The sequence below is a fragment of the Myxine glutinosa genome, chromosome 3, assembly GCF_964187855.1.
Source record: "Myxine glutinosa chromosome 3, kmMyxGlut1.1, whole genome shotgun sequence".
In the NCBI taxonomy this organism is placed as follows: Eukaryota; Metazoa; Chordata; class Myxini; order Myxiniformes; family Myxinidae; genus Myxine; species Myxine glutinosa.
In genome coordinates, this window is record NC_136263.1 from 36,604,595 (window position 1) to 36,629,445 (window position 24,851).

A 24,851-nucleotide genomic window follows, 5' to 3' on the forward strand; every position below is an offset into this window, starting at 1 on the left:
TTACATTTTGGAGTCCATTGTATAATTTAAATAAACATAAATGCAAATTTCGCATGTGGAAAAAGTAAGTACACCGTTGGCTCTAATAGGTGGTATTGCCCCCTTTGGCAGAAACAACCTCAAGTAGACGTTTCTTATAACTGTCTACCAGTCTCTGACATCGACTGGGAGAAATTTTTGCCCACTCCTCCATGCAGAATTATTTCGGCTGTGCGACGTTTGAGGGGTTTCTTGCATGCACAGCTCGTTTCAAATCCCCCCACAACATCTCGATGGGATTTAGATCCGGGCTTTGACTTGGCCATTCCAGAACCCTCCATTTCTTTCTTTTCAGCCATTCCTTGGTGGATTTACTGTTATGTTTAGGGTCATTGTCATGTTGCAAGGTCCACCTTCGGTTGAGCTTAAACTCTCGGACAGATGGCCTCACATTATCCTCAAGCACCCTCTGGTACAATGAAGAATTCATAGTGGATTCCATGATGGTGAGCTGTCCAGGCCCTGATGCAGCAAAGCTGCCCCAAACCATAATATTTCCACCACCATGCTTTACAGTTGGTATCAGGTTCTTGTGGTCAAATGCTGTCTTTGGTTTTCGCCAAACATGTCTTCTGGTACTGTGGCCAAATAGCTCTATGTTTGACTCATCTGTCCAGAGCACATTGTTCCAGAAGTGCTGGTCTTTGCCTAGGTGTTCATTGGCAAACTTTAGTCTTGCCCTGATGTTCTTTCTGGACAGCAAAGGTTTCCTCCTGGCACACCTCCCATGTAGATCAAATTTGTGCAGCCTCTTTCTAATTGTAGACTCGTGCACTTTGACATCAACAGTGGCAAGAGCTACCTGTAGGTCCCGCGATGACATTCTGGGGTTCTTAGAGACTTCTTTCAGCATCTTGTGGTCTGCTCTCGGGCTGAACTTGCTGGGGCGGCCTGCCTTGAACAAGTTGGCAGTTGTTTGGAATCTTCTCCACTTGTAGATGATCTTCCGGACAGTCGAATGATTGATTTCAAATTGTTTGGAGATCTTTTTAAATCCCTTCCCAGACTCGTCGGCATCTATAACCTTCTTTCTGAAGGCCTCAGAGAGCTCTTTTGATCTAGGCATGGTGACGCCGCACACTTCAACAACAAAGAGCAAACCAAACGAAATGTCTGAGGTTTAAATAAGACAGGTTCCTCCAAGATCCTCTCCAACTATGTTCTAATCATTTGCACCTGAGCTGGTGCACCTGATTCTAATTTTAGGTATTTGAAGTAGTGATCAATGTCGGGGTGTACTTACTTTTTCCACATGCGAAATTTGCATTTATGTTTATTTAAATTATACAATGGACTACAAAATGTAAATGTTTCATGATATTTGTTGTATTATATCACCTTTATCTATCAATATTGTTGAAATGAAGATCAAATAGCTGTATGTTGAAATATGTTGAAAAAGGCAAAACTTTACATGGGGTGTACTTACTTTTCACGTGACTGTACATGCAGCTCTTTTTATTTTTCTTTAACTTTACAACTTTTACCCCAAAATGCACCTATAAGCCTATACATGGCCTTTTTTCATAAATCCGTCTAGTTTATATTATGGCTGGCGACATATTGAAAGAGACATTCAAACTGATATTGAAATTGGACACGATAAAATGGGAAATGGTTTTAATAAGACAATGTCTCGTACAACCATTTATTCTAAAATTAAGTATACATGGCCATGAAGCACAAACATTCAGGAATGTCACACATGTTGTTTTGCGAAACTACATCAAATTCATACAAGGGGTCTGATCATCACTCTGTTGCTGACAGGCACACATTGATGTGCACCTCAACTCTGAATAGCGACATTTGCAGCGTCGAGTCTTGCATTGCTTCTGGCATGCACAACAAATCATCTCGAGGCAACTTTCTGGGATTGGACTCGGTGACATCAGAATAGGTTCTCGTCCTGAATCACCACGTTCCCATCCCATTTCCACAGGTGCAGGAAGGTCAGGTATGGAATAATGAGCATTTCTCCATACCATGGCTTGATAGTGTACTCGCATCAAATGGAAATGAAGAGCATCACTTGTCGGTGACATTGCTTCTGGTTTACCAGTCTTGGAGAACAACATATGCCGTGCTGAATCAACAGAGGTTGTTCTGTGCACATTATATATTATGCAAACAAACGCTTCTGCAGATTTGATTGTCTCCTCTGTGAGTTCACCAATGCCCAAGTTATTCAGCAGTTTATTCAAAACTTTAAAAAAAAACCCTCAAAATTCAGCTTGGGAACCGGGTTAATCGAATTCAGCATTCCCTAATTATGTTAAAAAGTGAGGTTCCCAACTTTTACCCAAAAATGCACCTAGAAGTTTATACATGGCCTTTTTCCATAAACCTGTCTAGTCCAAATCAACCTGAGCTTCCAAATGGACTCCTTTGCAGCAGGTTCCACTTATTCTGAGGTTTCAGACTCTGTCCAGTACATTGTGGGATCCGTCTGTACGTTGGCATCCTGTATTTGTGTTGGGGTCACATCCTTGGCATGTCTTGCATTAGATACTTGGTTCACCCGAATGTGAGATTTTGATGGCATAGTTGTTGGCAAATTCGATTTCTCTTTTTTCAACCACACATGCACAGCAGTTTTGACAATAGCTTGACATTCTGGAGAATCATGGGATGGACCATTAATGCATACATGGAGAATGGCTTACAACGTTAAGCCAGTCCACCTGTTTTAGTTCTCTTTTGACAGTTTTTAAGGTGGTCCTGGCACCTCTCGCAGGTCAGGCATTTAAGACAGGAAGTGATGCAACTATCTTCGGAATATATACAAGATCAGGGAAAAGTGACTCATTGTGGTATTTCTCAGAAGGTGAGTCAGCAATCATTAGGTAGCAGTCATCACTGCTGTTCCAGATTTCACATCTTCAGGCAATATTTCATCCCTGGCAACTACGCTTTCACATTCTCTGTCCAGTTTCTCTGACTTCAGGCTCATATTGCTGGTAGAAATGACTTACCATGTCTTCAATCTGCCGGTTGCCATATTATTTTTAACTTGGGCAAGGAAGGTGACGGCACAGTGACTGAATTAAAGATTACAAACGAAAAAACAAACAAACTTATGACCAATCTGAGAAGAGTTGGTCTATGTTTACAATGCGAGCATCGACATACTCACACAAGGCCAACACTTATGTGGATACGGTACATGTTTCATGTAGTTCTTAGAAGATCTTGAACATGTACAATGACATAGGATTTGGTTGTCCTTCAAACAACATAAGTTGTCATTCCTGGATGCAATTAGTCATCATCCTGAGATTGGTAATATGTAAAATAATGAAACATTACCATATAATGACACGATGGCATTGAAAATAATAATGTTAGCATGTTTAACTAACTTACTTGCCCCAAGCAGATCGGCTGCTCACCCAGGTCCATGGGCTGATTTGCAAAGCAGCGTGAACAGTGCCTCCATAGTCCATGTTTGGTTTCTGAAACCTGAAAGAGCACGATTACAATAACAAACACCTAAAATGTCAATGTATGAATCAATCCATATCTATCCATCTATAATTAATGAAGCAGATATATATATATATACAGACTTGGCATTTAATATGGAATTTTTTTTTTTTCTTGACTTGGGTTTACTTTCTCAACTCAGTATATCAATCTGGTGAGTTTCTTTTACACTTTGGTGATTTATTTGTTAAAAGAACCATGTCACTGATTGTCTGTCGCAGCAAGAATTCAACAACAGGATTATATCACAGGTGGCGTGGCAAAATGTACGGACAGGTGCATTTGACGATTGGCTTCACAGTCGGGTATACAAGGGTGGTTGCGTTCTGTATTAGTGGAAAACAACTGCTGCACATCTCCAAAAGTTATTGCCGCTTCCACTGGAGATGGTCCGTCAACTCGACAATGCTATTTGTCATGGAGTGGTGGCTTTACGAAATTACGGCATGAAAGAGCGTGCTATTGCTCGGCAGTGTGGCATCACGCAAGGTCAGGTGTCAAAGATCCTGAAACGAAATGCTCAGAGGGGTGTCCCTACTCCAATACCGAGGCCAGGACGTCCCCGCAGAACCACAAGGAGGGATGATCGCCAGCTGCACCGGTTAGTCCGCAATGGCCATACCAAGTCAGCTAATCGGCTTAGGGCTGAGTGGCAGCAACTGACAAATGTGCCTGTATCCAGAAGGCTAGTCAACCAACGACTGGTTCAAGCAGGCGATCGTGCCAGGCGTCCCCTGAGAAAGCCACGCCTGACCAGACAACACCACCAGCGCCGATTGCAGTGGGCCAGAGAGCAGTGTCAATGGCAGCCAGGACACTGGAATCACGTGATCTTCAGTGACGAGTCTAGATTTCTGGTCTATCGTCAAGATGGCCGCGTCCGAGTGCGCAGACAAGTGCATGAAGCCTACAACAAAGATTGTATAGTGCCAAGAGTCCAAGCTGGAGGTGGTGGGGTGACCGTTTGGGCTGCTTTCATGCAGGGGGCAAAACTGACCTGGTTGTTCTGAATGGAAACCTGAACCAGTTCAAGTACAGGGCCATTCTGGAAGAAACATTGCTTCCATTTGCTCGTGCAGCCTTTCGAGGAAACTTTGTCTTCCAAGATGACAATGCACGGCCTCATCGTGCTCGCATGATCCAACACTTTCTTGCTGACAGTGGTGTAGAGCATATGGAGTGGCCTGCCATGTCCCCGGATATAAATCCGATAGAGAACTTGTGGGCAGAATTAACGCGTCAAATCGACCACTTGGACCAGCAGCCGACCTCTGTGCGTGAATTGTAGCAGGCTATTGTCACTGCATGGCAAGCGATTCCTGTCCAAACCTTGGCAAATCTCGTGAACAGCATGCCTCAAAATGCACGTGCTCACCTGAATGCTCGTGGGGGTTACACGAAGTACTGAACTGTAATTTTACTGTCGGTAATCCCAGTGGTAATTTAACTTTTGTTTTTGTTAAAAAAAATTTTGGCTAATGTGCAAAATAAAGAGATACTTCTGGAAAACGTACAGAAGTTTAACACAGTACTGTCCATGAATTGAGTTCGATATCAGTTTACATCACTTTCAAGGATCAATTTATTTGTTTCGAAATGTCAAATGTGGTTTTTGTTTCTTTTAAAGGTCACATTAACAAAATCTAGAATAATTTCAACATAATTCCAATTAACTTTTGGTTCTAAGACATCTTGAAAAGTAAGTTCACCACCCACAAAACAATATTCCATATTAAATGCCAAGTCTGTATATGTGTGTGTATATATATATATATATATATATATATATATATATATATATATATATATATATATATATATACAAGATCAGGCATATATATGCATATATATGCCAATATATATATATATATATATATATATATATATACATATATATATATATATATATATATATATATATATATACAGTGAAACCTTGACTTACGAGTGCACCAACTTACGAGTTTTCCGAGATACGAGCCGTCGCTCGGAGCGGTTTATTGCTTTGAGATGCGAGCCGAGATCTGAGTTACGAGCTTACGCCACCCGCCACCAGTTGGGTTCCGGTCACGTGGTTATCTTGCCGTGCAAGCATCTCTGCCGTATATCGCTGCTGTTTTGTTTTCGCATTTTGGTTATTTTGGAGCTGACGCCACCCGCCACCAGGTGGGTTCCGGTCACGTGGTTATCTTGCCGTGCAAGCATCTCTGCCGTATATCGCTGCTGTTTTGTTTTCGCATTTTGGTTATTTTGGAGCTGACGCCACCCGCCACCAGGTGGGTTCTGGTCACGTGGTTATCTTGCCGTGCAAGCATTTCTGCCGTATATCGCTGCTGCTTTGTTTTCGCATGTTGGTTATTTTGGAGCTTACGCCACCCGCCACCAGGTGGGTTCCGGTCACGTGGTTATCTTGCCGTGCAAGCATCTCTGCCGTATATCGCTGCTGCTTTGTTTTCGCATTTTGGTTATTTTGGAAAATTTCTTAGTTTTAACCATGGGTCCTAAGAAATTGAGTGCCAAGGGCAGTACTGAGAAGAAGAAGAGGATGATGTGCTTGGATATAAAACACGCAATCGTCGAAAAACATGAGCGAGGTGTGCGTGTTGTCGACTTGGCGAGGCAGTACGATCGTAGCAGTACGATCGAAACATTTTGAAAGGGAGGAAGAAACAAACCTCGTTGGACAGGTTTTTATTGAAACGCCCTGCAAGTGAAAGCGAGGAAAGTGTGGCGAAAAAGGCAAAAGTCATCTCCTCCACCTCCGCCAGCATCTTCGTCTGATCTTCAAGGTAAATACACTTAATAAAACCAGTTTATTTCTTTACATTGTGGCGGACACGGAAGCTCACTGGCGTGGTGACATCATTCCGCGCACCAAGTGGGCGGGGGCCACGCCGAGGGGTAGGCAGGGGTAGGCAGGCGCAGCCCGGAGCGCGCCAGTGTTACAGTGAGCTCTTGAATAAAGACTCTTACAAATTACCGCGTTGTCCGCTTCCTCCTTGTTTACAAGCAGCGCGCGTAACGCCGCTTATTAGTTATTACGTACAGTATATACGAGGTCGTGCTTGTTTATACATTGTTTGTTATTTATAAAGTACATTTTTCTTATTTAAAAACACGTAACAAAAAAAATTGGTGTGGTTTTTGGCGGGCTGGAACGGATTAATAGCATTTCAATGGGGAAATTTAATTTGAGAAACGAGCAAATTGAGTTACGAGCTCGGTCACAGAACGAATTAAACTCGTAAGTCAAGGTTTCACTGTATATATATATATATATATATATATATATATATATATATATATATATATATATATATATGTATATATATATATATATATATATATATATGTATATATATGCCAATATATATATATATATATATATATATATATATATATATATATATGCCAATATATATATATATATATATATTAGGGTGGTCCTCAAATGTAAATATTAACTTTTCTAAAGTGCTTTTCCATTTTTTTATTACACCTGTAGAGAACAAATTGGGTAAAATTTCATTTCATTTTGAAAACTTTTACCACTGTCACATGGCCCCTGCTAATCTGCTAATCAGCACTATACAGAAATTATTTCGGTTTGTTTCAGTTATGATGGCGAGTGCAAGTACTTCAAGAAGAGCAACCAGAAAAAAGAACCATGTGTGGCTGATAGGCTGCCATATTGAAAAACTACCAGAAACTCGGCTCCCATCTTGGCAAGAGATTCTGCAGCGATACTTTAAGCTACATCATGCTGAGAAATTGGACATAAGCAGTGCCGCAACAACTGTTGTTCGTGAGACATTATGCATCTGGGAGAAAGCACGGATCCCCACTGCAGATGAGCGGAACATCATTGCAAAACTAGAGAGAAAAGTAGAACAATACAGATCCATCCTGAAAGGAAAGAGCCGGCGATCTGTCCCTCAGATAAAGAAAGAAGAGCAGTTTCAAACCGGTCTACGTGACTTATTTGACATTGCTCATGTTGATGTCCTTGATCTGATCAAAATACCAGAGGACCGTGAATTCCTTAAGGCACAACGGGAGCCAGGTCGACGGGGCTTTATGGTTGGTGTTGACAAGGTGCTAGCAGGAAAAGAGGAGCGGACACATCAACGCGACAAGGTGTTGACTGAAAGAGAGCAGCATGAAAAAGAGAAGCAAGCAGCCCGAGAGGAGACTCTTGAGCTAGCATCATCAACAGACAGCAGTGTTGAAGCCAGTGATCATGACGACTCTGCTGTTCTATCTGCTTCAAAGAGGGAGAGCCGAAAGCGTGCAAGTAGCATTGTTACACCGGACCTAACAGCAGCTCTCGACCGCACCAAGGTTAGCGATCGATCAGCTGTTCACATCTTGTCAGCAGCAGCCTCTGCTCTGGGACACGACCCTTCAGAGTTGGCCATCAACCGCACATCGATCAGGAAATCCAGGCGGATCCAACGGAAGACAATTGCAGGTGACATCCAGGTATCCTATGCTCCAAACACAAGTCTGGTGGTTCATTGGCAGGACTTGCTCTGTTTGACGATAGTGTTGAGCTTGATGTCAAGCGAATGATAGTAGCTGCTCATAAAGAAGAATGCCAAGAGAATCCTCAACCACGGGTACATGTGGATCTTACAGCAAAAGAAGCCATCGCTGCCAAGACTGTTGGAGATTTTGTTACTTCTGCCTCACTGCGAATTTTTACTGCATTCAAAGTCAATACTGACTTCCTAGAAAAGGGCCCTGGTGAGTGGGTGGATGACCCATCATTTCAGTCATCACAGCACAAGTCTTGCGCGGTATTGCCACTGTTAGTGTAGCAGCATAGCAAACCTGTTGTGCATTTTGTGATACAAGCACCAAATTTGGTACACTAGTAGACTATCATATTATGAAAAGACCTGGATATTGGGCCATCTCAGATTCAGAGATTTGATTTTTGCAAGATTTCGATTCGATTGGGATCGAAGAGAACACCTTCTTCGTCTTCTGTACAGTGAAGTTGCCAGCCCTGAATTCTCTGGCTACATCTGGGTGCTTCATTGGGAGTGCAACCGTGTCCCTCAGGTGAACAGGGACCCACCTGGCATAGTGTGTGTGGTCTAAGGCATGGAACCATGGGACCAGTTCCGTCAGGGCATCAAGGTACGTCGTGAATGAAGCCTGCCGCAGAGAACGCACGTAGACCAGTACCAACATCTCTAGTTCCAGCACAGTTGCCCAGTACTGAAAGTTGGGAATGTCTTCTCCTCTCTGGTGACACCAGTCTTCGAACTCAGGCAGGTCTTCTGCATCATCAGCATATTTCATACAGTGGCGTTCAAACGCACGGTGTTGCAGGATGTGCAGTGCCGCTGCAGTGATTTGATGAGCTCTTCTTGTGCGGGTGACGTGGGCAGCTCGTAGGAAGGAGTCGGCCGTCCCTGGCGTTGCAATCTCAGCTTGCAAAATCTGCAAATCTTGCAAAAATCAAATCTCTGAATCTGAGATGGCCCAATATCCAGATCTTTTCATAATATGATAGTCTACTAGTGTGCCAAATTTGGTGCTTGTATCACAAAATGCACAATTCTTTTGAATATTTGGGCTAAGCCGCCCCACTATGTCAACGACTTTGCAGAAAGTGGTGTAGCATTAATACAGGACTACAATCAAGTCTTGACAAAGGATGAACAGCAGCGCCAGTACCTGTTGCAAGTTGTTGAGTGGCATCGCCATCAGTTCCCCGACGCAAAGAAGATAAGGGGGAAATAATTGACCACAGAACTTATTAATGAGGAATCATTGGTCTGGAGGACTCTTACTCTGTGTGTTTATGATGATTGTCAAACATTCTTACTGATTTGGGATTACATCTGAGTGTTAGTTTATTTAAAACAATTTTGTGTGTCGATACTGAAAAAAAATTTCAACCCATGTGTGACAGTAGTAAATAAAGTCGTATAGAAACCATCTTTGGCACATTTCATTTTTTCACAATAAGGAACAATTTTAGCAACAAGCACCTGAAAAAAGTCCAATTTTATTTTTTGGTGGACATTTGAGGACCACCCTAATATATATATATATATATATATATATATATATATATATATATACATATATATATATATATATATATATATATATATATATACATATATATATATATATATATATATACATATATATATATATATATATATATACATATATATATATATATATATATATACATATATATATATATATATATATATATATATATATATATATATATATATATATATATATATTGTTGTGGATATGAGAATGTTTTTTTAATTTTATTGTTGTGGTAAAATGTTGTTGTAAAAGGTTGTTGTAAAATATCACCCCTCCTCCCTCCGTTTGTGGTTGTATAAAGGTCAAAGGGCGTTCCCATAGTTAGTCCATAAAACATACATGCAGGACACGATATATCTTTTTTGACAGTTATATCCTTATTATGTGTATTAGTGTAAGGCTGTGTCTTCCATTAATTGAAATACTCCATTGCACCAGTGAAAGAGAATAGATCCCCTTTCCTTCCCATCCCCAAAATCTCCCTTTCCTTCCCATTCCCAAAACCTCCCTTCCAATTGCCTTCCGCATTTTGGGCGGTTTTATTCAACCACCATTGGCCACGAGGTAGGGTTGGGGAAGAAAGGCGTGTCTCCACCTCGTCATAGAGGGGAGGAGTGAGCCAGCCCCACTCGACCAACCATGAGCCAGGGGTTTGGCTAGAGAGGGCGGAGGAAGAGCGATCGGGGAGGTTCGCAAAGGTTGAGGGGCGGGGGCCTATATAACCCAAGGCAGGGCGTGTCCAGGAAGAGATGCGTTTTTACAGAGGAGAGCAGAAGACAGAAAGGCCTGGAGCTGGTCACAAGGAGTTGGTCTGAGTTGGTCTGAGTGCCTGAGGAGGGTCAGTGGTTGCGTTGGTAAGGAGTCGGTGGTCAGTTGGTTGCGGTGAGGAGTCGGTGGTGAGGAGTGAGAGAAACAAGAAAGAGTTGAGGGTTTGGACCAGACGAGTGGGAAAAGGCCTGGCAAAGCACGCGACGAAAACAGCAGCCAAAACAGCAGCCAAAACAGCAGCGTGGGGCCTGGCCTGAACGGCGGCTGCTAAACGCGCCGGTTGTGCTGCGGGACCCCCTTGGACCTCCCTCTCCCTCCAGCCATCCACATCCTGCCATTCCTGCAATTCCCCGCGTGAGTCAGTGTCTTTTGTTTGTTCTGTCCTGGGTTAATTAAGACTGTAGGTAAGCTAGTATTTTCCCTGTGTCACCTGCGTCTTATGTGTTGTAAATAAACTTGATTGCTCCTTTTTGCTTGTGTGTAGATAGTCAATAAATTCAGTCGTATTTCCAAACCTTTCTTTGCCTTCGTTTTTCCTCTTGCATTGCGTCGTTTTTGTCTTTTCCCTCATTGAGCAGCTGTGGTGCGATACGGCCAAGGTTCTGGGTGAATCGGGTGAGTCAGGGATCCTGTAACGGTCGCGGCAATACCAAACCGCTCGGTAACTAACATCTTAATCCGCGATCAGTAACAATTGGTGTCTGGGAGTGGGATTCGAGGCCCGAACCAAATTTTTAAAACGAATAGAAAAAAAAAAAAATTTGGTCAAAATTACGAGCTGCCGAAATTTGTTTTGTGTAAAGCAAAACCCGAATTTTGAAATCGCGCCATGGCTGGTCAAGGCGACGGGATGCCGGTGGGAGAGCTAGAAGAGGGGTTAGGAGTAACCCAGGATCAAATGGAGGGGAGCAATGAGGAGGCGGTTGAGGGAGTATCAGACGCACAAAATGGCGCGCTCGCGCACGTGGTTGAAGAGTCCCAAAATAGCGGCGCCGCGGAGGGCGAGCCCGCGGTGGCGGCTGGGGACGCTGGGCAAACCGGGTTTGACCTCAGATTATTCTTGACCCAACTGAATGCAAAAATGGATAGGATGGAGGGGGTAATGGGGAACCGGATGGATGCTCAGAGTGAGCAATTGGGAGTAATGAGGGACGAAGCGAGGGGTGGGTGGGATCTGTGGGAGGGAGAGGGCTTGGGGGGAGGTGGGAGAGGTATAAAACAAATGGACACTGCAAGGACTTCCAGGACAGAAGTTGGAATTTCAAACAAAGTGGATCTGGGATGAATTAGCGGGGGTAGAAAAGATCAAGGTTTTGGATGGGGGAAGATAAGAGATGGTGGTGAACAGCTGTTTTAAGTGGTAAGGTGGTAAGGGCGCAAAAGTGCACGCAATGCAAGGTAATGCACACTGGGGGCACATGGGAACCAGGTGAGACAGGTACGTTCCTACCGTACGCCCCCCCCCCCCCCCACCAGGTAACCTACATGGCCCCTCCCTTACCCCTTACTGCATCCACAAAACACAACACTACCCATAAACATCTAGTGAGGGATTAGACAAGAAATTTGAGGGGTTAGACAAAGGGATAAAAGAGGTAAAGAATGGGTGAACGGGGGTGGAAAATAGAATGGCTGCCCAGGAGAATCAGTTAGAGGGGGTGAAAAATGGGTTAATGGGGTTAGAAAATAGGATGGAGGACAAATTGCGGGAAATAGGGGAACAATCTGCCAGGGAAATCAAACGAATGGGAAACCAGATAGAGGAGGTGCAAATCGGGTTAGAAAGTAAACTGGATGCTCAGAGGGATGAATTGGGACAGATGAGGGTGGCATCTACAAAAGAGATGGGGGAGATGAAGGAGGAGATACGACGAGGTGTGAGTGAGAAGGTCTCTGGGCTACGCGAGGAAGTAAAGCGAGGTGAGAAGCGTATGGAGAAAGAAGTGAGAAATAATACGGCAAAGTTACAAGGGGGAATAGAAGATCTGACGGAGGAGGTGGAACAGCTGACAGAGGGACAAACGAAGTTAGTGGAGCAGGTTCAAAGGAACACTGCAGTACTCGGAGGGTTAAAGGCGACACAAAAAGAAATTAAAAATGACTTGATAGCGACACAGAGGCAATGTCAGATGGTACGTGAGGAACTGACAATGAGGGTGGACGAGGTGACAGAGATAATGGAGACAAAGGACCGGCAGGTGAGGATGCACATAGAGACGGTCACGGTAGCCTTAGAGGACGAACTTGAGGAGACGCACCGAGAAATAAAAGAGGTTAAACAAAAATTAGAGGAAGTGGAAGAAGAGGTGAGTGAAATTAAGAAGGGACGAACAGAAACTAAAAGAGAAATCCAGGAGGAGGTGATGGAATATGTGCAAGGTCGGTGCTCAACTCATGATGTGATGCTCACTAACCGAATAAAGAGTTTGCAGGTGGCAAAGGAGGTGCGGAGACGATGTACGGAGGTGAGTGGCAATGTATATGATGTGAGGAAAGCTTCAGTCGGCTTGGGGATTGGTTTGGATCCGGGTGTTCGTGAGAGGCCGTTGGTGAAGTGTGCGACAGGTCAGGTGTGCGAAAAAAGAGGTGTGCGAGAATGTCCGACCATGGGGTGTGTGAGGAAAAAGTGCACGCCGAGGAGTGAGTGTGCCGTCAGGAGTGAGTCGGTCGTAGCGCGTGTGCGAGGGAGCACAGGGAAGCGCGGTGTGGTGAGTGTTACGGAGGAAGTAACGAAAAAGTGCGCGCGAGAGGATGCGCGAGAAAGGTGTGTAACGGACGGGTGCATGGGGAAAGCGCATGCTGTCAAGAGTAAGGGAGAATGCATGCCTGTGGTGAGTGTTACAGAGGGTGTAACGGGACAATGTGCGGAAGAGTGTGCGCGAGAAAGGTGTGTAACGGACGGGTGCATGAGGAAAGAGTGCGCTGTCGAGAGTAAGGGTGAGTGCGTTGTCAAGAGTAGTGGTGAGAGTAGTGAGAGTGACAAGGAGCGTGAGTTGGTTGTGACAGGTGAGCGAGGATGTACACCTGGAATGGAAGGATGCACACCTGGAATGGTAGAGCGTGAGTGGGAATGCACGCTGGAATTGGTCGTGAGGCACGTGGTGGGGTGTGCGAGTGAAAGCACACCTGTGATGGTCACAGAGGAGGGGGCGCGAAGAGGTGTGTTGGTGAGGTGTGCGAGCGACGAATGTGTGCCAAGGTGTTCGGTGGTCAGGTGTGTGACCAAGTCGGTGAGCGGAATGAGTGTACCGAGGTGTGTTAGAGAAGGTACGACCAAGAGCATGGAAACGGCTGCATGTATGAGCACGAAAGGGGTAGCGTATGCATGTAAGCGTCCAGGTGAAGCATCGACGGTAAACGGAGTAGCAGTTAGAGCGACTTATAGCCGAATCGGGCCCTCGGTGCGTGCCGGGCTTCGCGTGCCGCGAGAACCAGCGGGGATCCGAGCCACGGCGGGTTCGAAAGGACCGCCGTGCGCGATCCACGCTGGGCCTCGCGTGGAACGGCCGCGTCCGGGCTCCACTAGGCGGAGCGGGCAGCCCGATAGGACGGGTCGTCATGGCGACCACTTTCTATGGAGACGTGCCGGCAGGTCGAGATCGGGACATTGGATGGCTCCACGCCGAGGTGGTGCGTGGGATCTCGGCCCGGGTAAGCCCCCGCCCCTGCCCCGAATGCGGGACGCATCCAGCCGCCGGCACAAAAGAATCCGCGTTCATTGCTCGGCTGTACGAAGCCGGGCTGTAGACGTGAATTGGCGCACCGAGAGGATGTAATAAGTAGACGGGTGATGGTGATAGTGATAGTGATTTAAAACGAAATTTAGAAAAGTGAGTAGAATTGGCAGTAAATGGAAAATTTTTGAATTGGTTGGAATCTGGACGAACAAAATTGATAGTGAGAGACCCCCGATGTGGTGGGATGGCAAATCCACCATCCCTCACAGTGGGGCAAATGCGCACTAGTTTATGGGGTGGCTATGACAACCGAGCCAGGGAGGGCTTGGATAATTGTAGGGATCTAGCGAAGATGACATTAGGTAACGTTAAGATTAGTTAGTGACTGATACCTGTAGTGGGGACGCAGGTAGATTAGTGTGGATGATAATGACGTGGGAGCGCAATAGTTTAAAGGGACGACTGGGAAGCGCAAGTTTCAGAAGGGAGTAGTTAGCTGAGATGATGCCGTGTGTGTGAAGATTGAACAGGTGAGAATTGAACAGGTGTGATTGCACAGGTGTGCAACTGAACAGGTGTGTGGAGCAGTGTATGAGGGAGTAGTGGTGATGTGTGTTGTGTTGACCAACTGGTCCAGGAAGAGGAGGAGGGTGCAGGTGACACCAGGTGTGATTGCACAGGTGTGCAACAACAGGTGAATGGAGAATGGTTGTGTGGAATAAATGGTTGTATGGAATAAATGGTATGGAGTATTGGAATGGATGGTCGTGGAGTGAGTATGGTGGAAATTGTGGAGTGGAGTGGATGGTGCGAAGGTGTGAATGGGGGAAGAGTGGACCCCCATCACGGATACCCGGGGCGGGTAGTGTAAGTGTTAGGTAGAGGGTACAGGTAAATTGTGGTTGGATATTGGCATCTGTGGTGCGGATGCAGAATGGTATGTGGATGGGTGCATTAGTGTTGTGGAAATGGCTGGGCGTGTAGCCTGTTAGTGTGTGTAGTTGGTTTGGGCACTCCACCACTGTGAGGATGTCGGCCAGGTGAGGCCGCAGGTGGGCTCTGGGAGCCGGTAGTTGTGAATGGGGCCCGAGGATCCGGAGGACGGACCCGGGTAGCCCAGTGCCAGAGGGCACCGAGTGGGGTGACAGAGCCAGGAGGGGCCTGCCCCAGTTAGATAGGTTAGGGTGAGGAGCTAGGTAAGCTCGGGTGGCAACTACAGTGGTGGAGGTGTGCAGGTGGGTAGACCTGCTGGGAGAGCGACACGTCACAGCCCAGAAATTGTGCGAGGCACCGGGAGATGAATCGGGGGAGTGAGACCCCAAATTGAGAAGCACCACAGTTTGGTCAATGGGAATTGGTTATTAGAACCCATAGTGTAAGTTGGCCAATGGATTGGCAGGGAAAGACCCCGGGTAGTGTAAAGTGTGTTAAAGTCATTTAGAAAGTAGTTAGGATGGAGTCTCCTCGCACCATCTGCATCCACTCACCTGAGGTGACAGGTACTCCGCACCATGCCATGTTTAATTATTTTTACTGTGCAAATGTTTGGATTGTGAGACGCATCATGACGTGGGTGTGACATTGTGCGTAATTCCATCTCTCCCTCCTTATGAGGATTGATGATGAATTGGTGATGGCAAATTTTGGTTAGAGGGATTGTGGTGACGAATTTGGTATAGGGGAAATATGGGGAAGACGTGACAGTAGTGACGAATTTGTAAATGTGTAGATTTTTGTACATATGGGGTAAGGGCAAGGGTAGAGTAGGTGACAGGGGGGTGACGTACGGTAGGGACGAGCTTTCTCACTTCGCCCTCCGTACGCATTTCGCCTTGCATTGCCTTATTGATGTGTACCCTTGTGACCTTACCCCTCGCTCAATTGTCTTTCCCCTTTTGTCTCCCACATGACCTGTGCGCCGTTGGGCGCCGAGGGGAGCGTGCGTGGGTCGGCCATTGTGCGCCCGAAATTCCCAGAACCAGCTGTCTGCATCGATGCACCACATTATGGACCACATGCCTGTGGCCGAGCACCACTTATGGACCCCATGGGTTGGGGCATGGCCCCTCTGCTGGAACCGGCCATGAGGGCCCGAAATCTTGCTGGCGGACCTTGGCCACAGGGCACCGATGCCCCACAGGTGAACCACACATAGTCGGCCCTGTGGGCCATAAATAAAGCAAATAAAAGGACACATTGGGCACACTTTATTGAAAATAGGCCGCCAGTAAGCAAAGCAAAAGAATGACAACAACTGGAAGAAATAATAATAACCAGCAGAGGGAGCCGAAGAGCAAGAGACCACCTGCAGGGTTAGGGGTTGTTGATTTTATTTTTATTGAACATTGTTGAACAGTGATGACTGCACCGATTGGTGCTTGAGGGTGCTTTGGTGCGTTTTTGGGTGCTTTAATGGTGCATTGATGCAGAGCAGACTGTCTCCCCCCCCCCCAGAAAGAACAATTACAGGTCCTGGGTTAGTTTTGTAAATAAAAGTAGCGTCAAGTGTAAATAATGCTTCCCACCGTCAGTGTATAGTTTGAAGACCATTCCGCAATTCGGTTAACTGTGGGCGTAAGTCTGTTAGGCAGGGTGCAATGGAGCAGCGGGACACATTTATTTATGTTTTAAAACTGTCGCACTCAGGGTCAGGTTAAAAGTAGAGGGAACTACACCTACGTGCCACACTAAGGTAAAAGTTATAGGCCCGGGACGTGCCTAAGGGGAGGAGGGTGCAGTGTTGTGGATATGAGAATGTTTTTTTAATTTTATTGTTGTGGTAAAATGTTGTTGTAAAAGGTTGTTGTAAAATATCACCCCTCCTCCCTCCGTTTGTGGTTGTATAAAGGTCAAAGGGCGTTCCCGTAGTCAGTCCATAAAACATACATGCAGGACACGATATATCTTTTTTGACAGTTATATCCTTATTATGTGTATTAGTGTAAGGCTGTGTCTTCCATTAATTGAAATACTCCATTGCACCAGTGAAAGAGAATAGATCCCCTTTCCTTCCCATCCCCAAAATCTCCCTTTCCTTCCCATTCCCAAAACCTCCCTTCCAATTGCCTTCCGCATTTTGGGCGGTTTTCTTCAACCACCATTGGCCACGAGGTAGGGTTGGGGAAGAAAGGCATGTCTCCACCTCGTCATAGAGGGGAGGAGTGAGCCAGCCCCACTCGACCAACCATGAGCCAGGGGTTTGGCTAGAGAGGGCGGAGGAAGAGCGATCGGGGAGGTTCGCAAAGGTTGAGGGGCGGGGGCCTATATAACCCAAGGCAGGGCGTGTCCAGGAAGAGATGCGTTTTTACAGAGGAGAGCAGAAGACAGAAAGGCCTGGAGCTGGTCACAAGGAGTTGGTCTGAGTTGGTCTGAGTGCCTGAGGAGGGTCAGTGGTTGCGTTGGTAAGGAGTCGGTGGTCAGTTGGTTGCGGTGAGGAGTCGGTGGTGAGGAGTGAGAGAAACAAGAAAGAGTTGAGGGTTTGGACCAGACGAGTGGGAAAAGGCCTGGCAAAGCACGCGACGAAAACAGCAGCCAAAACAGCAGCCAAAACAGCAGCGTGGGGCCTGGCCTGAACGGCGGCTGCTAAACGCACCGGTTGTGCTGCGGGACCCCCTTGGACCTCCCTCTCCCTCCAGCCATCCACATCCTGCCATTCCTGCAATTCCCCGCGTGAGTCAGTGTCTTTTGTTTGTTCTGTCCTGGGTTAATTAAGACTGTAGGTAAGCTAGTATTTTCCCTGTGTCACCTGCATCTTATGTGTTGTAAATAAACTTGATTGCTCCTTTTTGCTTGTGTGTAGATAGTCAATAAATTCAGTCGTATTTCCAAACCTTTCTTTGCCTTCGTTTTTCCTCTTGCATTGCGTCGTTTTTGTCTTTTCCCTCATTGAGCAGCTGTGGTGCGATACGGCCAAGGTTCTGGGTGAATCGGGTGAGTCAGGGATCCTGTAACGGTCGCGGCAATACCAAACCGCTCGGTAACTAACATCTTAATCCGCGATCAGTAACAATATATATATATATATATATATATATATATATATATATATATATATATATATATATATATATATATATATATAAACTTCCGTTGAACTTCCGTTGAACTTGGGGCCGACTCAGAAGAAGACCTTTGTTGGTCGAAAGCTTGTCGAATTAAAGATCGAAGTCCTGAAGCTACGTCCGCGTCTTATTCAATCTCCCGATTATATATTCAATGCAAATAAGACGCCCTGCTCGTACTGTGGAGTTTCTTCTATTTCTCACAGTTATATATATCTATATCTATATATATATATATATATATATATATATATATATATATATATATATATATATATATATATATATACATATATATATATATATATACAGTGGGGAGAACAAGTATTTGATACACTGCCGATTTTGCAGGTTTTCCCACTTACAAAGCACGACAAGGTCTGTAATTTTTATCATAGGTACACTTACTGTGGAAGACGGAATCTAAAACAAAAATCCTGAAAATCACATTGTATGATTTTTAAGTAATTAATTTGCATTTTATTGCATGAAATAAGTATTTGATACATCAGAAAAACAGAACTTAATATTTGGTACAGAAACCTTTGTTTGCAATTACAGAGATCAGACGTTTCCTGTAGTTCTTAACCAGGTTTGCACACACTGCAGCAGGGATTTTGGCCCACTCCTCCATACAGATCTTCACCAGATCCTTCAGGTTTCGGGGCTGTCGCTGCGCAACACAGACTTTCAGCTCCCTCCAAAGATTTTCTATTGGGTTCAGGTCTGGAGACTGGCTAGGCCACTCCAGGACCTTGAGATGCTTCGTACGGAGCCACTCCTTAGTTGCCCTGGCTGTGTGTTTCGGGTCGTTGTCATGCTGGAAGACCCAGCCACGCCCCATCTTCAATGCTCTTATTGAGGGAAGGAGATTGTTGGCCAAGATCTCGCGATACATGGCCCCATCCATCCTCCCCTCAATACGGTGCAGTCGTCCTGTCCCCTTTGCAGAAAAGCATCCCCAAAGAATGATGTTTCCACCTCCATGCTTCACGGTTGGGATGGTGTTCTTGGGGTTGTACTCATCCTTCTTCTTCCTCCAAACACGGCGAGTGGAATTTAAACCAAAAAGCTCTATTTTGGTCTCATCAGACCACATGACCTTCTCCCATTCCTCCTCTGGATCATCCAGATGGTCATTGGCAAACTTCAGACGGGCCTGGACATGCGCTGGCTTGAGCAGAGGGACCTTGCGTGCGCTGCAGGATTTTAATCCATGACGGCGTAGTGTGTTACTTATGGTTTTCTTTGATACTGTGGTCCCAGCTCTCTTCAGGTCATTGACCAGGTCCTGCCGTGTAGTTCTGGGCTGATCCCTCACCTTTCTCATGATCATTGAGGCTCCACGAGGTGAGATCTTGCATGGAGCCCCAGACCGAGGGAGATTGACTGTCATCTTGAACTTCTTCCATTTTCTAATAATTGCGCCAACAGTTGTTGCCTTCTCACCAAGCTGCTTGCCTATTGTCCTGTAGCCCATCCCAGCCTTGTGCAAGTCTACAAATTTGTCCCTGATGTCCTTAGACAGCTCTCTGGTCTTGCCCATTGTGGAGAGGTTGGAGTCTGATTGAGTGTGGACAGGTCTGGAGACGGCTTTGCGGTCGGTCTTTGCGGTCTTTGTGGTCGGAGACGGTCTCGAGACGTCTTTTATGCAGATAACGAGTTCAAACAGGTGCAGTTAATACAGGTAATGAGTGGAGAATGGGAGGGCTTCTTAAAGAAAAAACTAACAGGTCTGTGAGAGCCGGAATTCTTACTGGTTGGTAGGTGATCAAATACTTATTTCATGCAATAAAATGCAAATTAATTACTTAAAAATCATACAATGTGATTTTCAGGATTTTTGTTTTAGATTCCGTCTTCCACAGTTGAAGTGTACCTATGATAAAAATTACAGACCTTTACGTGCTTTGTAAGTGGGAAAACCTGCAAAATCGGCAGTGTATCAAATACTTGTTCTCCCCACTGTATGTGTGTGTGTGTGTGTGTGTGTGTGTGTGTGTGTGTGTGTGTGTGTGTGTGTGTGTGTGTGTGTGTGTGTGTGTATATATATATATATATATATATATATATATATATATATATATATATATATATATATATATATATATATATTGTTGCGGATCTCCGACGTCGGCCTTCCCCTTATCAAGGAGGGATTAATCCCCTTGTCCTTTATCTGGCCGACGCGATCCTGAAGTTATCACGTTCCTTCCAGTCGGTGTTAAATAGGGTTGTTGGTCGAATTTAGTCCTATTACCTAATTACTAACACCGATCGTGAAGCAAGGAAATAACTCCCGCCCGAATCACGGATATGGTTGGAATATGCCGAGCGGATAGCAATCCGCGATCCGAGCTGTTAACAAGGACTAACCCGATTATAGCGGTTGGGATCGTGCCACGCTTACCCAATTGAGAAAAGACTAGGACGATCGGATTAAGAGGAAAACCAGGAAGAACAGGTAATTTATTAATAATATACAAAGAAGAGGAAAAGAAAGGAATGTACAAGGAAGAGGAAGGAAAAGGACACAGGGCAGTCTTAACCACAGTCTTAACTTATTCCCTGGACTCGGGATCGCTCGCTCTCAGTCTCGGTCTCTGACTTCAGACTCACGCGGGGATGCAGATGGTTGGGTTGAGGGTCCGGCGACGGCGTTCCCAGCTCGTCCGGTCCCCGACTCGTACCAGCAGACGATGGTGGAAACCCGGCAGGCAGCTCTTCGCGTAGCGTAGGTGCGAGCGGATAATTATCGTGACAGGGAAAGGGTAAGCTGGGCTAGCGCGACTTCATGGCTCTTGGCCGCGTATGTAATATGTGTACCGGCACCTTTACACGCGCTCCCGGTATTACTCGCTCCAAGCGCCCCTTCCCCAATGCATGCTGCAGTTCTCGGCAATGCGTGCCGCGTGCTCGCCTTTTGTAAGCTGGTTGCCACAGCGCGTCTCTCCCTCTCGTACTCAGCGCACGTTCCAGGTCAAGCGCCTCTCTCTCCCCGCTCAGACCTGAAGGTCAACCTCCTATCACGAGTGCAGTTGCGTCAGTCCTCTCGTAAAGTGCAATTCCTTCAAGTCCTCTGTAATGAGCGCTGCTGCGTAAGTCCTGTCAGTCCTTTTCATGCGAGCTCGCCGAGTCAGTCCTTCTGAGGGCTTTGTGTCCGCGCTTTTATAAGATAAGCCAGCGAACGCTCTGGAAGCCCCAACCACGCCCTGCCAGGCGATCTCCCCTCAGCCCTGGTTGGCTGGTGATGGCTTACCGGCTCCGCCTTCATGGCTGTTTGACGTGGCCGCACCTTCATCCCTGCGCTCCGCCCCCCTTTTCGGGCCTCACATCGTGGAGCGGAAGCCCAAGGGCAGCGAAGGCTGCTGGCTAAGGAAACGTAACAAATTGGGAGGGCCGATGGGGCACAGACTGGAGAGCGCTTAATGGCGTCGCTTGGAGGGAGGCTGCCAAAATGAACAAAAGGGGCCTACTCTTATTTGTTTTATGCAACGCAGATGCAACTATTGGGAATGGCCTTATCTAAACACATACTAAGGAATAACTACCGTCCTAAGGTGACCTACGTGTTACTTGTGGCCTACTTATGGGGTGCAACCTTTAACCTTTAATGATGTTACTTGTGTGGGTTCTCAAAACTGCAACACTGCACCCTCCTTTCCTTCAGGCCCGGCCCGGGCCGAAACAACTTTAACTTAGTGTGACACTTAGGTGTGGTTACCCTCTACTTTTAACCTCACCCTGAGTGCGAGTTTTAACACTAGATATGTCCCACCTGCTGCGTTGTGTACTATCTAACTGACTCGTGCCCACAATTAACCGAATTACGGAATTATTTCCAAACTACACAAAGCCGGTGGGGAGCAAGTTATTTACAAGACACTAATTAATTATTTACAACTATAACCCAGGACCTGCCTTTTGTGGGAAAAAGAAGTGTTTTTGATAAGAGGAAATACCAATTGCACTGCACTGCACCAATACACCATACACCCATATGTACCAAATATAAAAAAAATGCACAAAAAGCACCATCACCAATAATGCACAAGAAACATTTTAAAATAATTAATGATGACGTCTTGTGCTTGGCTGCTGGGCCGATGGATCTTGGCTGCATCTTCTTCTTCGGTGTGCCGTGACAACTTGGAGCTCTTTCTTCCTGGCACACCGGAATAATAAAAAAGTGCACAAACCGTGTCGGCTTTTTATTTGGCCAGCAGGGCCAGAGTAGGTGGTCCGACTGCTTGGCATGTGCACCACTTAAAAACAGTGGTCCGCAAGTAAGATACTGCTGGCAGCAATGGTCTGCTCCAGCAAAGGTGCCAGGCCACAGAACGTGTGGTCCATATGGTGTATCAGTGCATGCAGGCAGGCAGGCAGAAGGGTGCAGCGTAAGAGTGTAGCCGCACAACTCAGGGCACCTGCACACTCCCCTCGACAAAAGACCATAGGTCCATGAGTGGGGAGGAAGACAAAGCAGAGGTTAGCGGGGGGCAAGGGCGCAAGGGTTTGGCATTTCACTCAGGCCAACTGGCACGGTCTTCAAGCAGCCATCAATCATCTGGACTGGTCTCCCATCTCTACCGCCTCTGACATCAACACATCCTGGGAATTCTTCCAAAGTAAATTGCTCTCTCTCATGCACAGATTTATCCCATCTCGTCTTCAGTTGTCATACCCTTCCTCCCGTCCATGGTACACGGAATCTTGTGGTGAGGCTATTGCCCAGAAACAACTTGCTTTCGTCTCCTGGAAAGCAAATCCAACGGAAGGAAATCTCATTTCCTTTCACAAAGCCCGAAACAAGTGCGTGTCCACCCTCAGGAGAGCCAGGAAACAATATCTCTCCGTTCTCAGGACTGAACTCATTATCTGTCTCCCTCTTCAAAATCCTGGTGGCGTCTGGTCAAATCTGTTTCTGGTGTTTGTTCCCCCTCCATCCCCTCCCTCACCTCAAACGGCCACACGGCTGACTCCGCACGTGAAAAAGCTGAATGCCTCAACTCTGTGTTTGCCTCTAAATCTTGTGTCCCAAACCCATCCCTCTCTGTACCCAGCTGCTCCTGGACTCGGTATCCTTTCCTCCTGACAAGGTGGAAAAGTTTCTGCCAACCCTCGACTCTGATTCTGCAACTGGACCTGACGGCATCAGCCCACGGGTCCTAAAATCCTGTTCTTCCGCTCTTTCACTCCCTCTCTCTGTTCTCTTCACCCTCTCTTTTGCTCAAGGTCATCTGCCATCTGCTTGGAAATCTGCCAACATCACCGCTTTGCACAAAAAAGGTGCAAAAACAGATCCCAGCAACTACAGACCAATCAGCCTTCTCCCAATTATCAGCAAAGTCATGGAATCCATCATTGCTTCAGATATGAAATCTTTCCTCTTCTCCAATGGCTTGATCTCTGATCATCAATTTGGTTTCAGACCTGGTCACTTTACTCTGGACATGCTGCTTCTGCTTTCTCAGCAATGGATGGAGGTCCTCAATGCCAAACAGGAAATTAGAGCTGTCTCCCTTGACATATCATATGCCTTCGATACGGTCTGGCACCCTGCTCTGCTCACCAAACTCTCCTCTTTTGGTATCCATGGAAATCTCCACGCATGGCTGGCGGACTTCCTCTCTAGTCGTAGTCAACATGTGGCCCTGAATGGGTTTCTCTCATCTCTTCTTCCTGTTCAGGCTGGAGTTCCCCAAGGCAGTGTTGTGGGCCCTGTGCTTTTTCTGGTCTTCATCAATGATCTCTCTGACTCTCTTGAAAATCCTCTCTATCTCTTTGCTGATGACTCTCCACTCTGTCGCTCCATTCTTCATCCCACAGATCGGCAGTCTGCAGCCTCCTCACTCTCTGCTGACCTGGACAAAATCACAGACTGGGCAAACAAGTGGAACATGTCTTTCAATCCTGACAAATCTCACACTCTTACGATGTCTCTCCGAAAAGACCGACTGGACAACCCTCCCATCCACTTTCTGAATAATCCTCTCCAAGAAGTTCTGTCACTCAAGCTTTTGGGTCTCTCTATCTGCCATGATCTTTACTGGGAAAACCACATTTCAAATCTGGCCTCCAAAGCCAGTCGCCGACTGGGCATCCTCCGTCGTGCGAAGTCCTTCCTTGGCACATCTGAGCTCCTCACCACATACAAGGCTTTCATCCGCAGCTCAATGGAATACTGCTCTCCCCTCTGGGCTGGTGCTCCTGCCTCACACTTAGCTCGTCTTCACGCTGTTGAAACCAAAGCGTTCAGAATCATTGGAATCTCCCGCGATCAAGCTAACTCCAAGGGCCTCTCACTCACTCACCGCAGGCAGGTTGGTGGTCTTTCCGTCTTCTACCGACTCCTCTCTGGCCTTGCCCCCCCAGCTCTCTCTGGGCGCTGTCCCGCAAATATTCCTACAGGTCGCACAAGATCTGCCTGCAACCCTCTTATGGTTAAACTGCCAAAATCAAGACTCTCTGCTCACCTTCACTCCTTCATTACTCTTTTCTCCCACCTCTGGAACAAACTCCCTCACTCTCTTCAATCCCACTCCACCCTCCAGGTCTTTAAAACAGCTGTTCACCACCATCTCTTATCTTCCCCCATCCAAAACCTTGATCTTTTCTACACAAGCTAATTTCACCCCAATTCCACTTTTTTGAAATACCAACTTCTGTCCTGGAAGTCCTTGGTGTCCTTGTGTTTTATACTTCTCCCCCCCCCCCCCCCCCCACCTTCCCACGC

General features: G+C 46.3%; 1 protein-coding gene across 2 annotated transcripts in view; it reads right to left on the minus strand.

The window, feature by feature from the left end:
- The window catches only part of LOC137423689 (proton-coupled amino acid transporter 1), a 168,232-nt gene that overhangs the window by 75,980 nt on the left and 67,401 nt on the right, over positions 1–24,851 (minus strand). For both annotated transcript variants that reach the window (XM_068111101.2, XM_068111102.2), the window contains exon 5: positions 3,406–3,501. In XM_068111101.2, the coding sequence (XP_067967202.2) occupies positions 3,406–3,501 (96 nt within the window). The remainder of the gene's footprint in view (positions 1–3,405; positions 3,502–24,851) is intronic.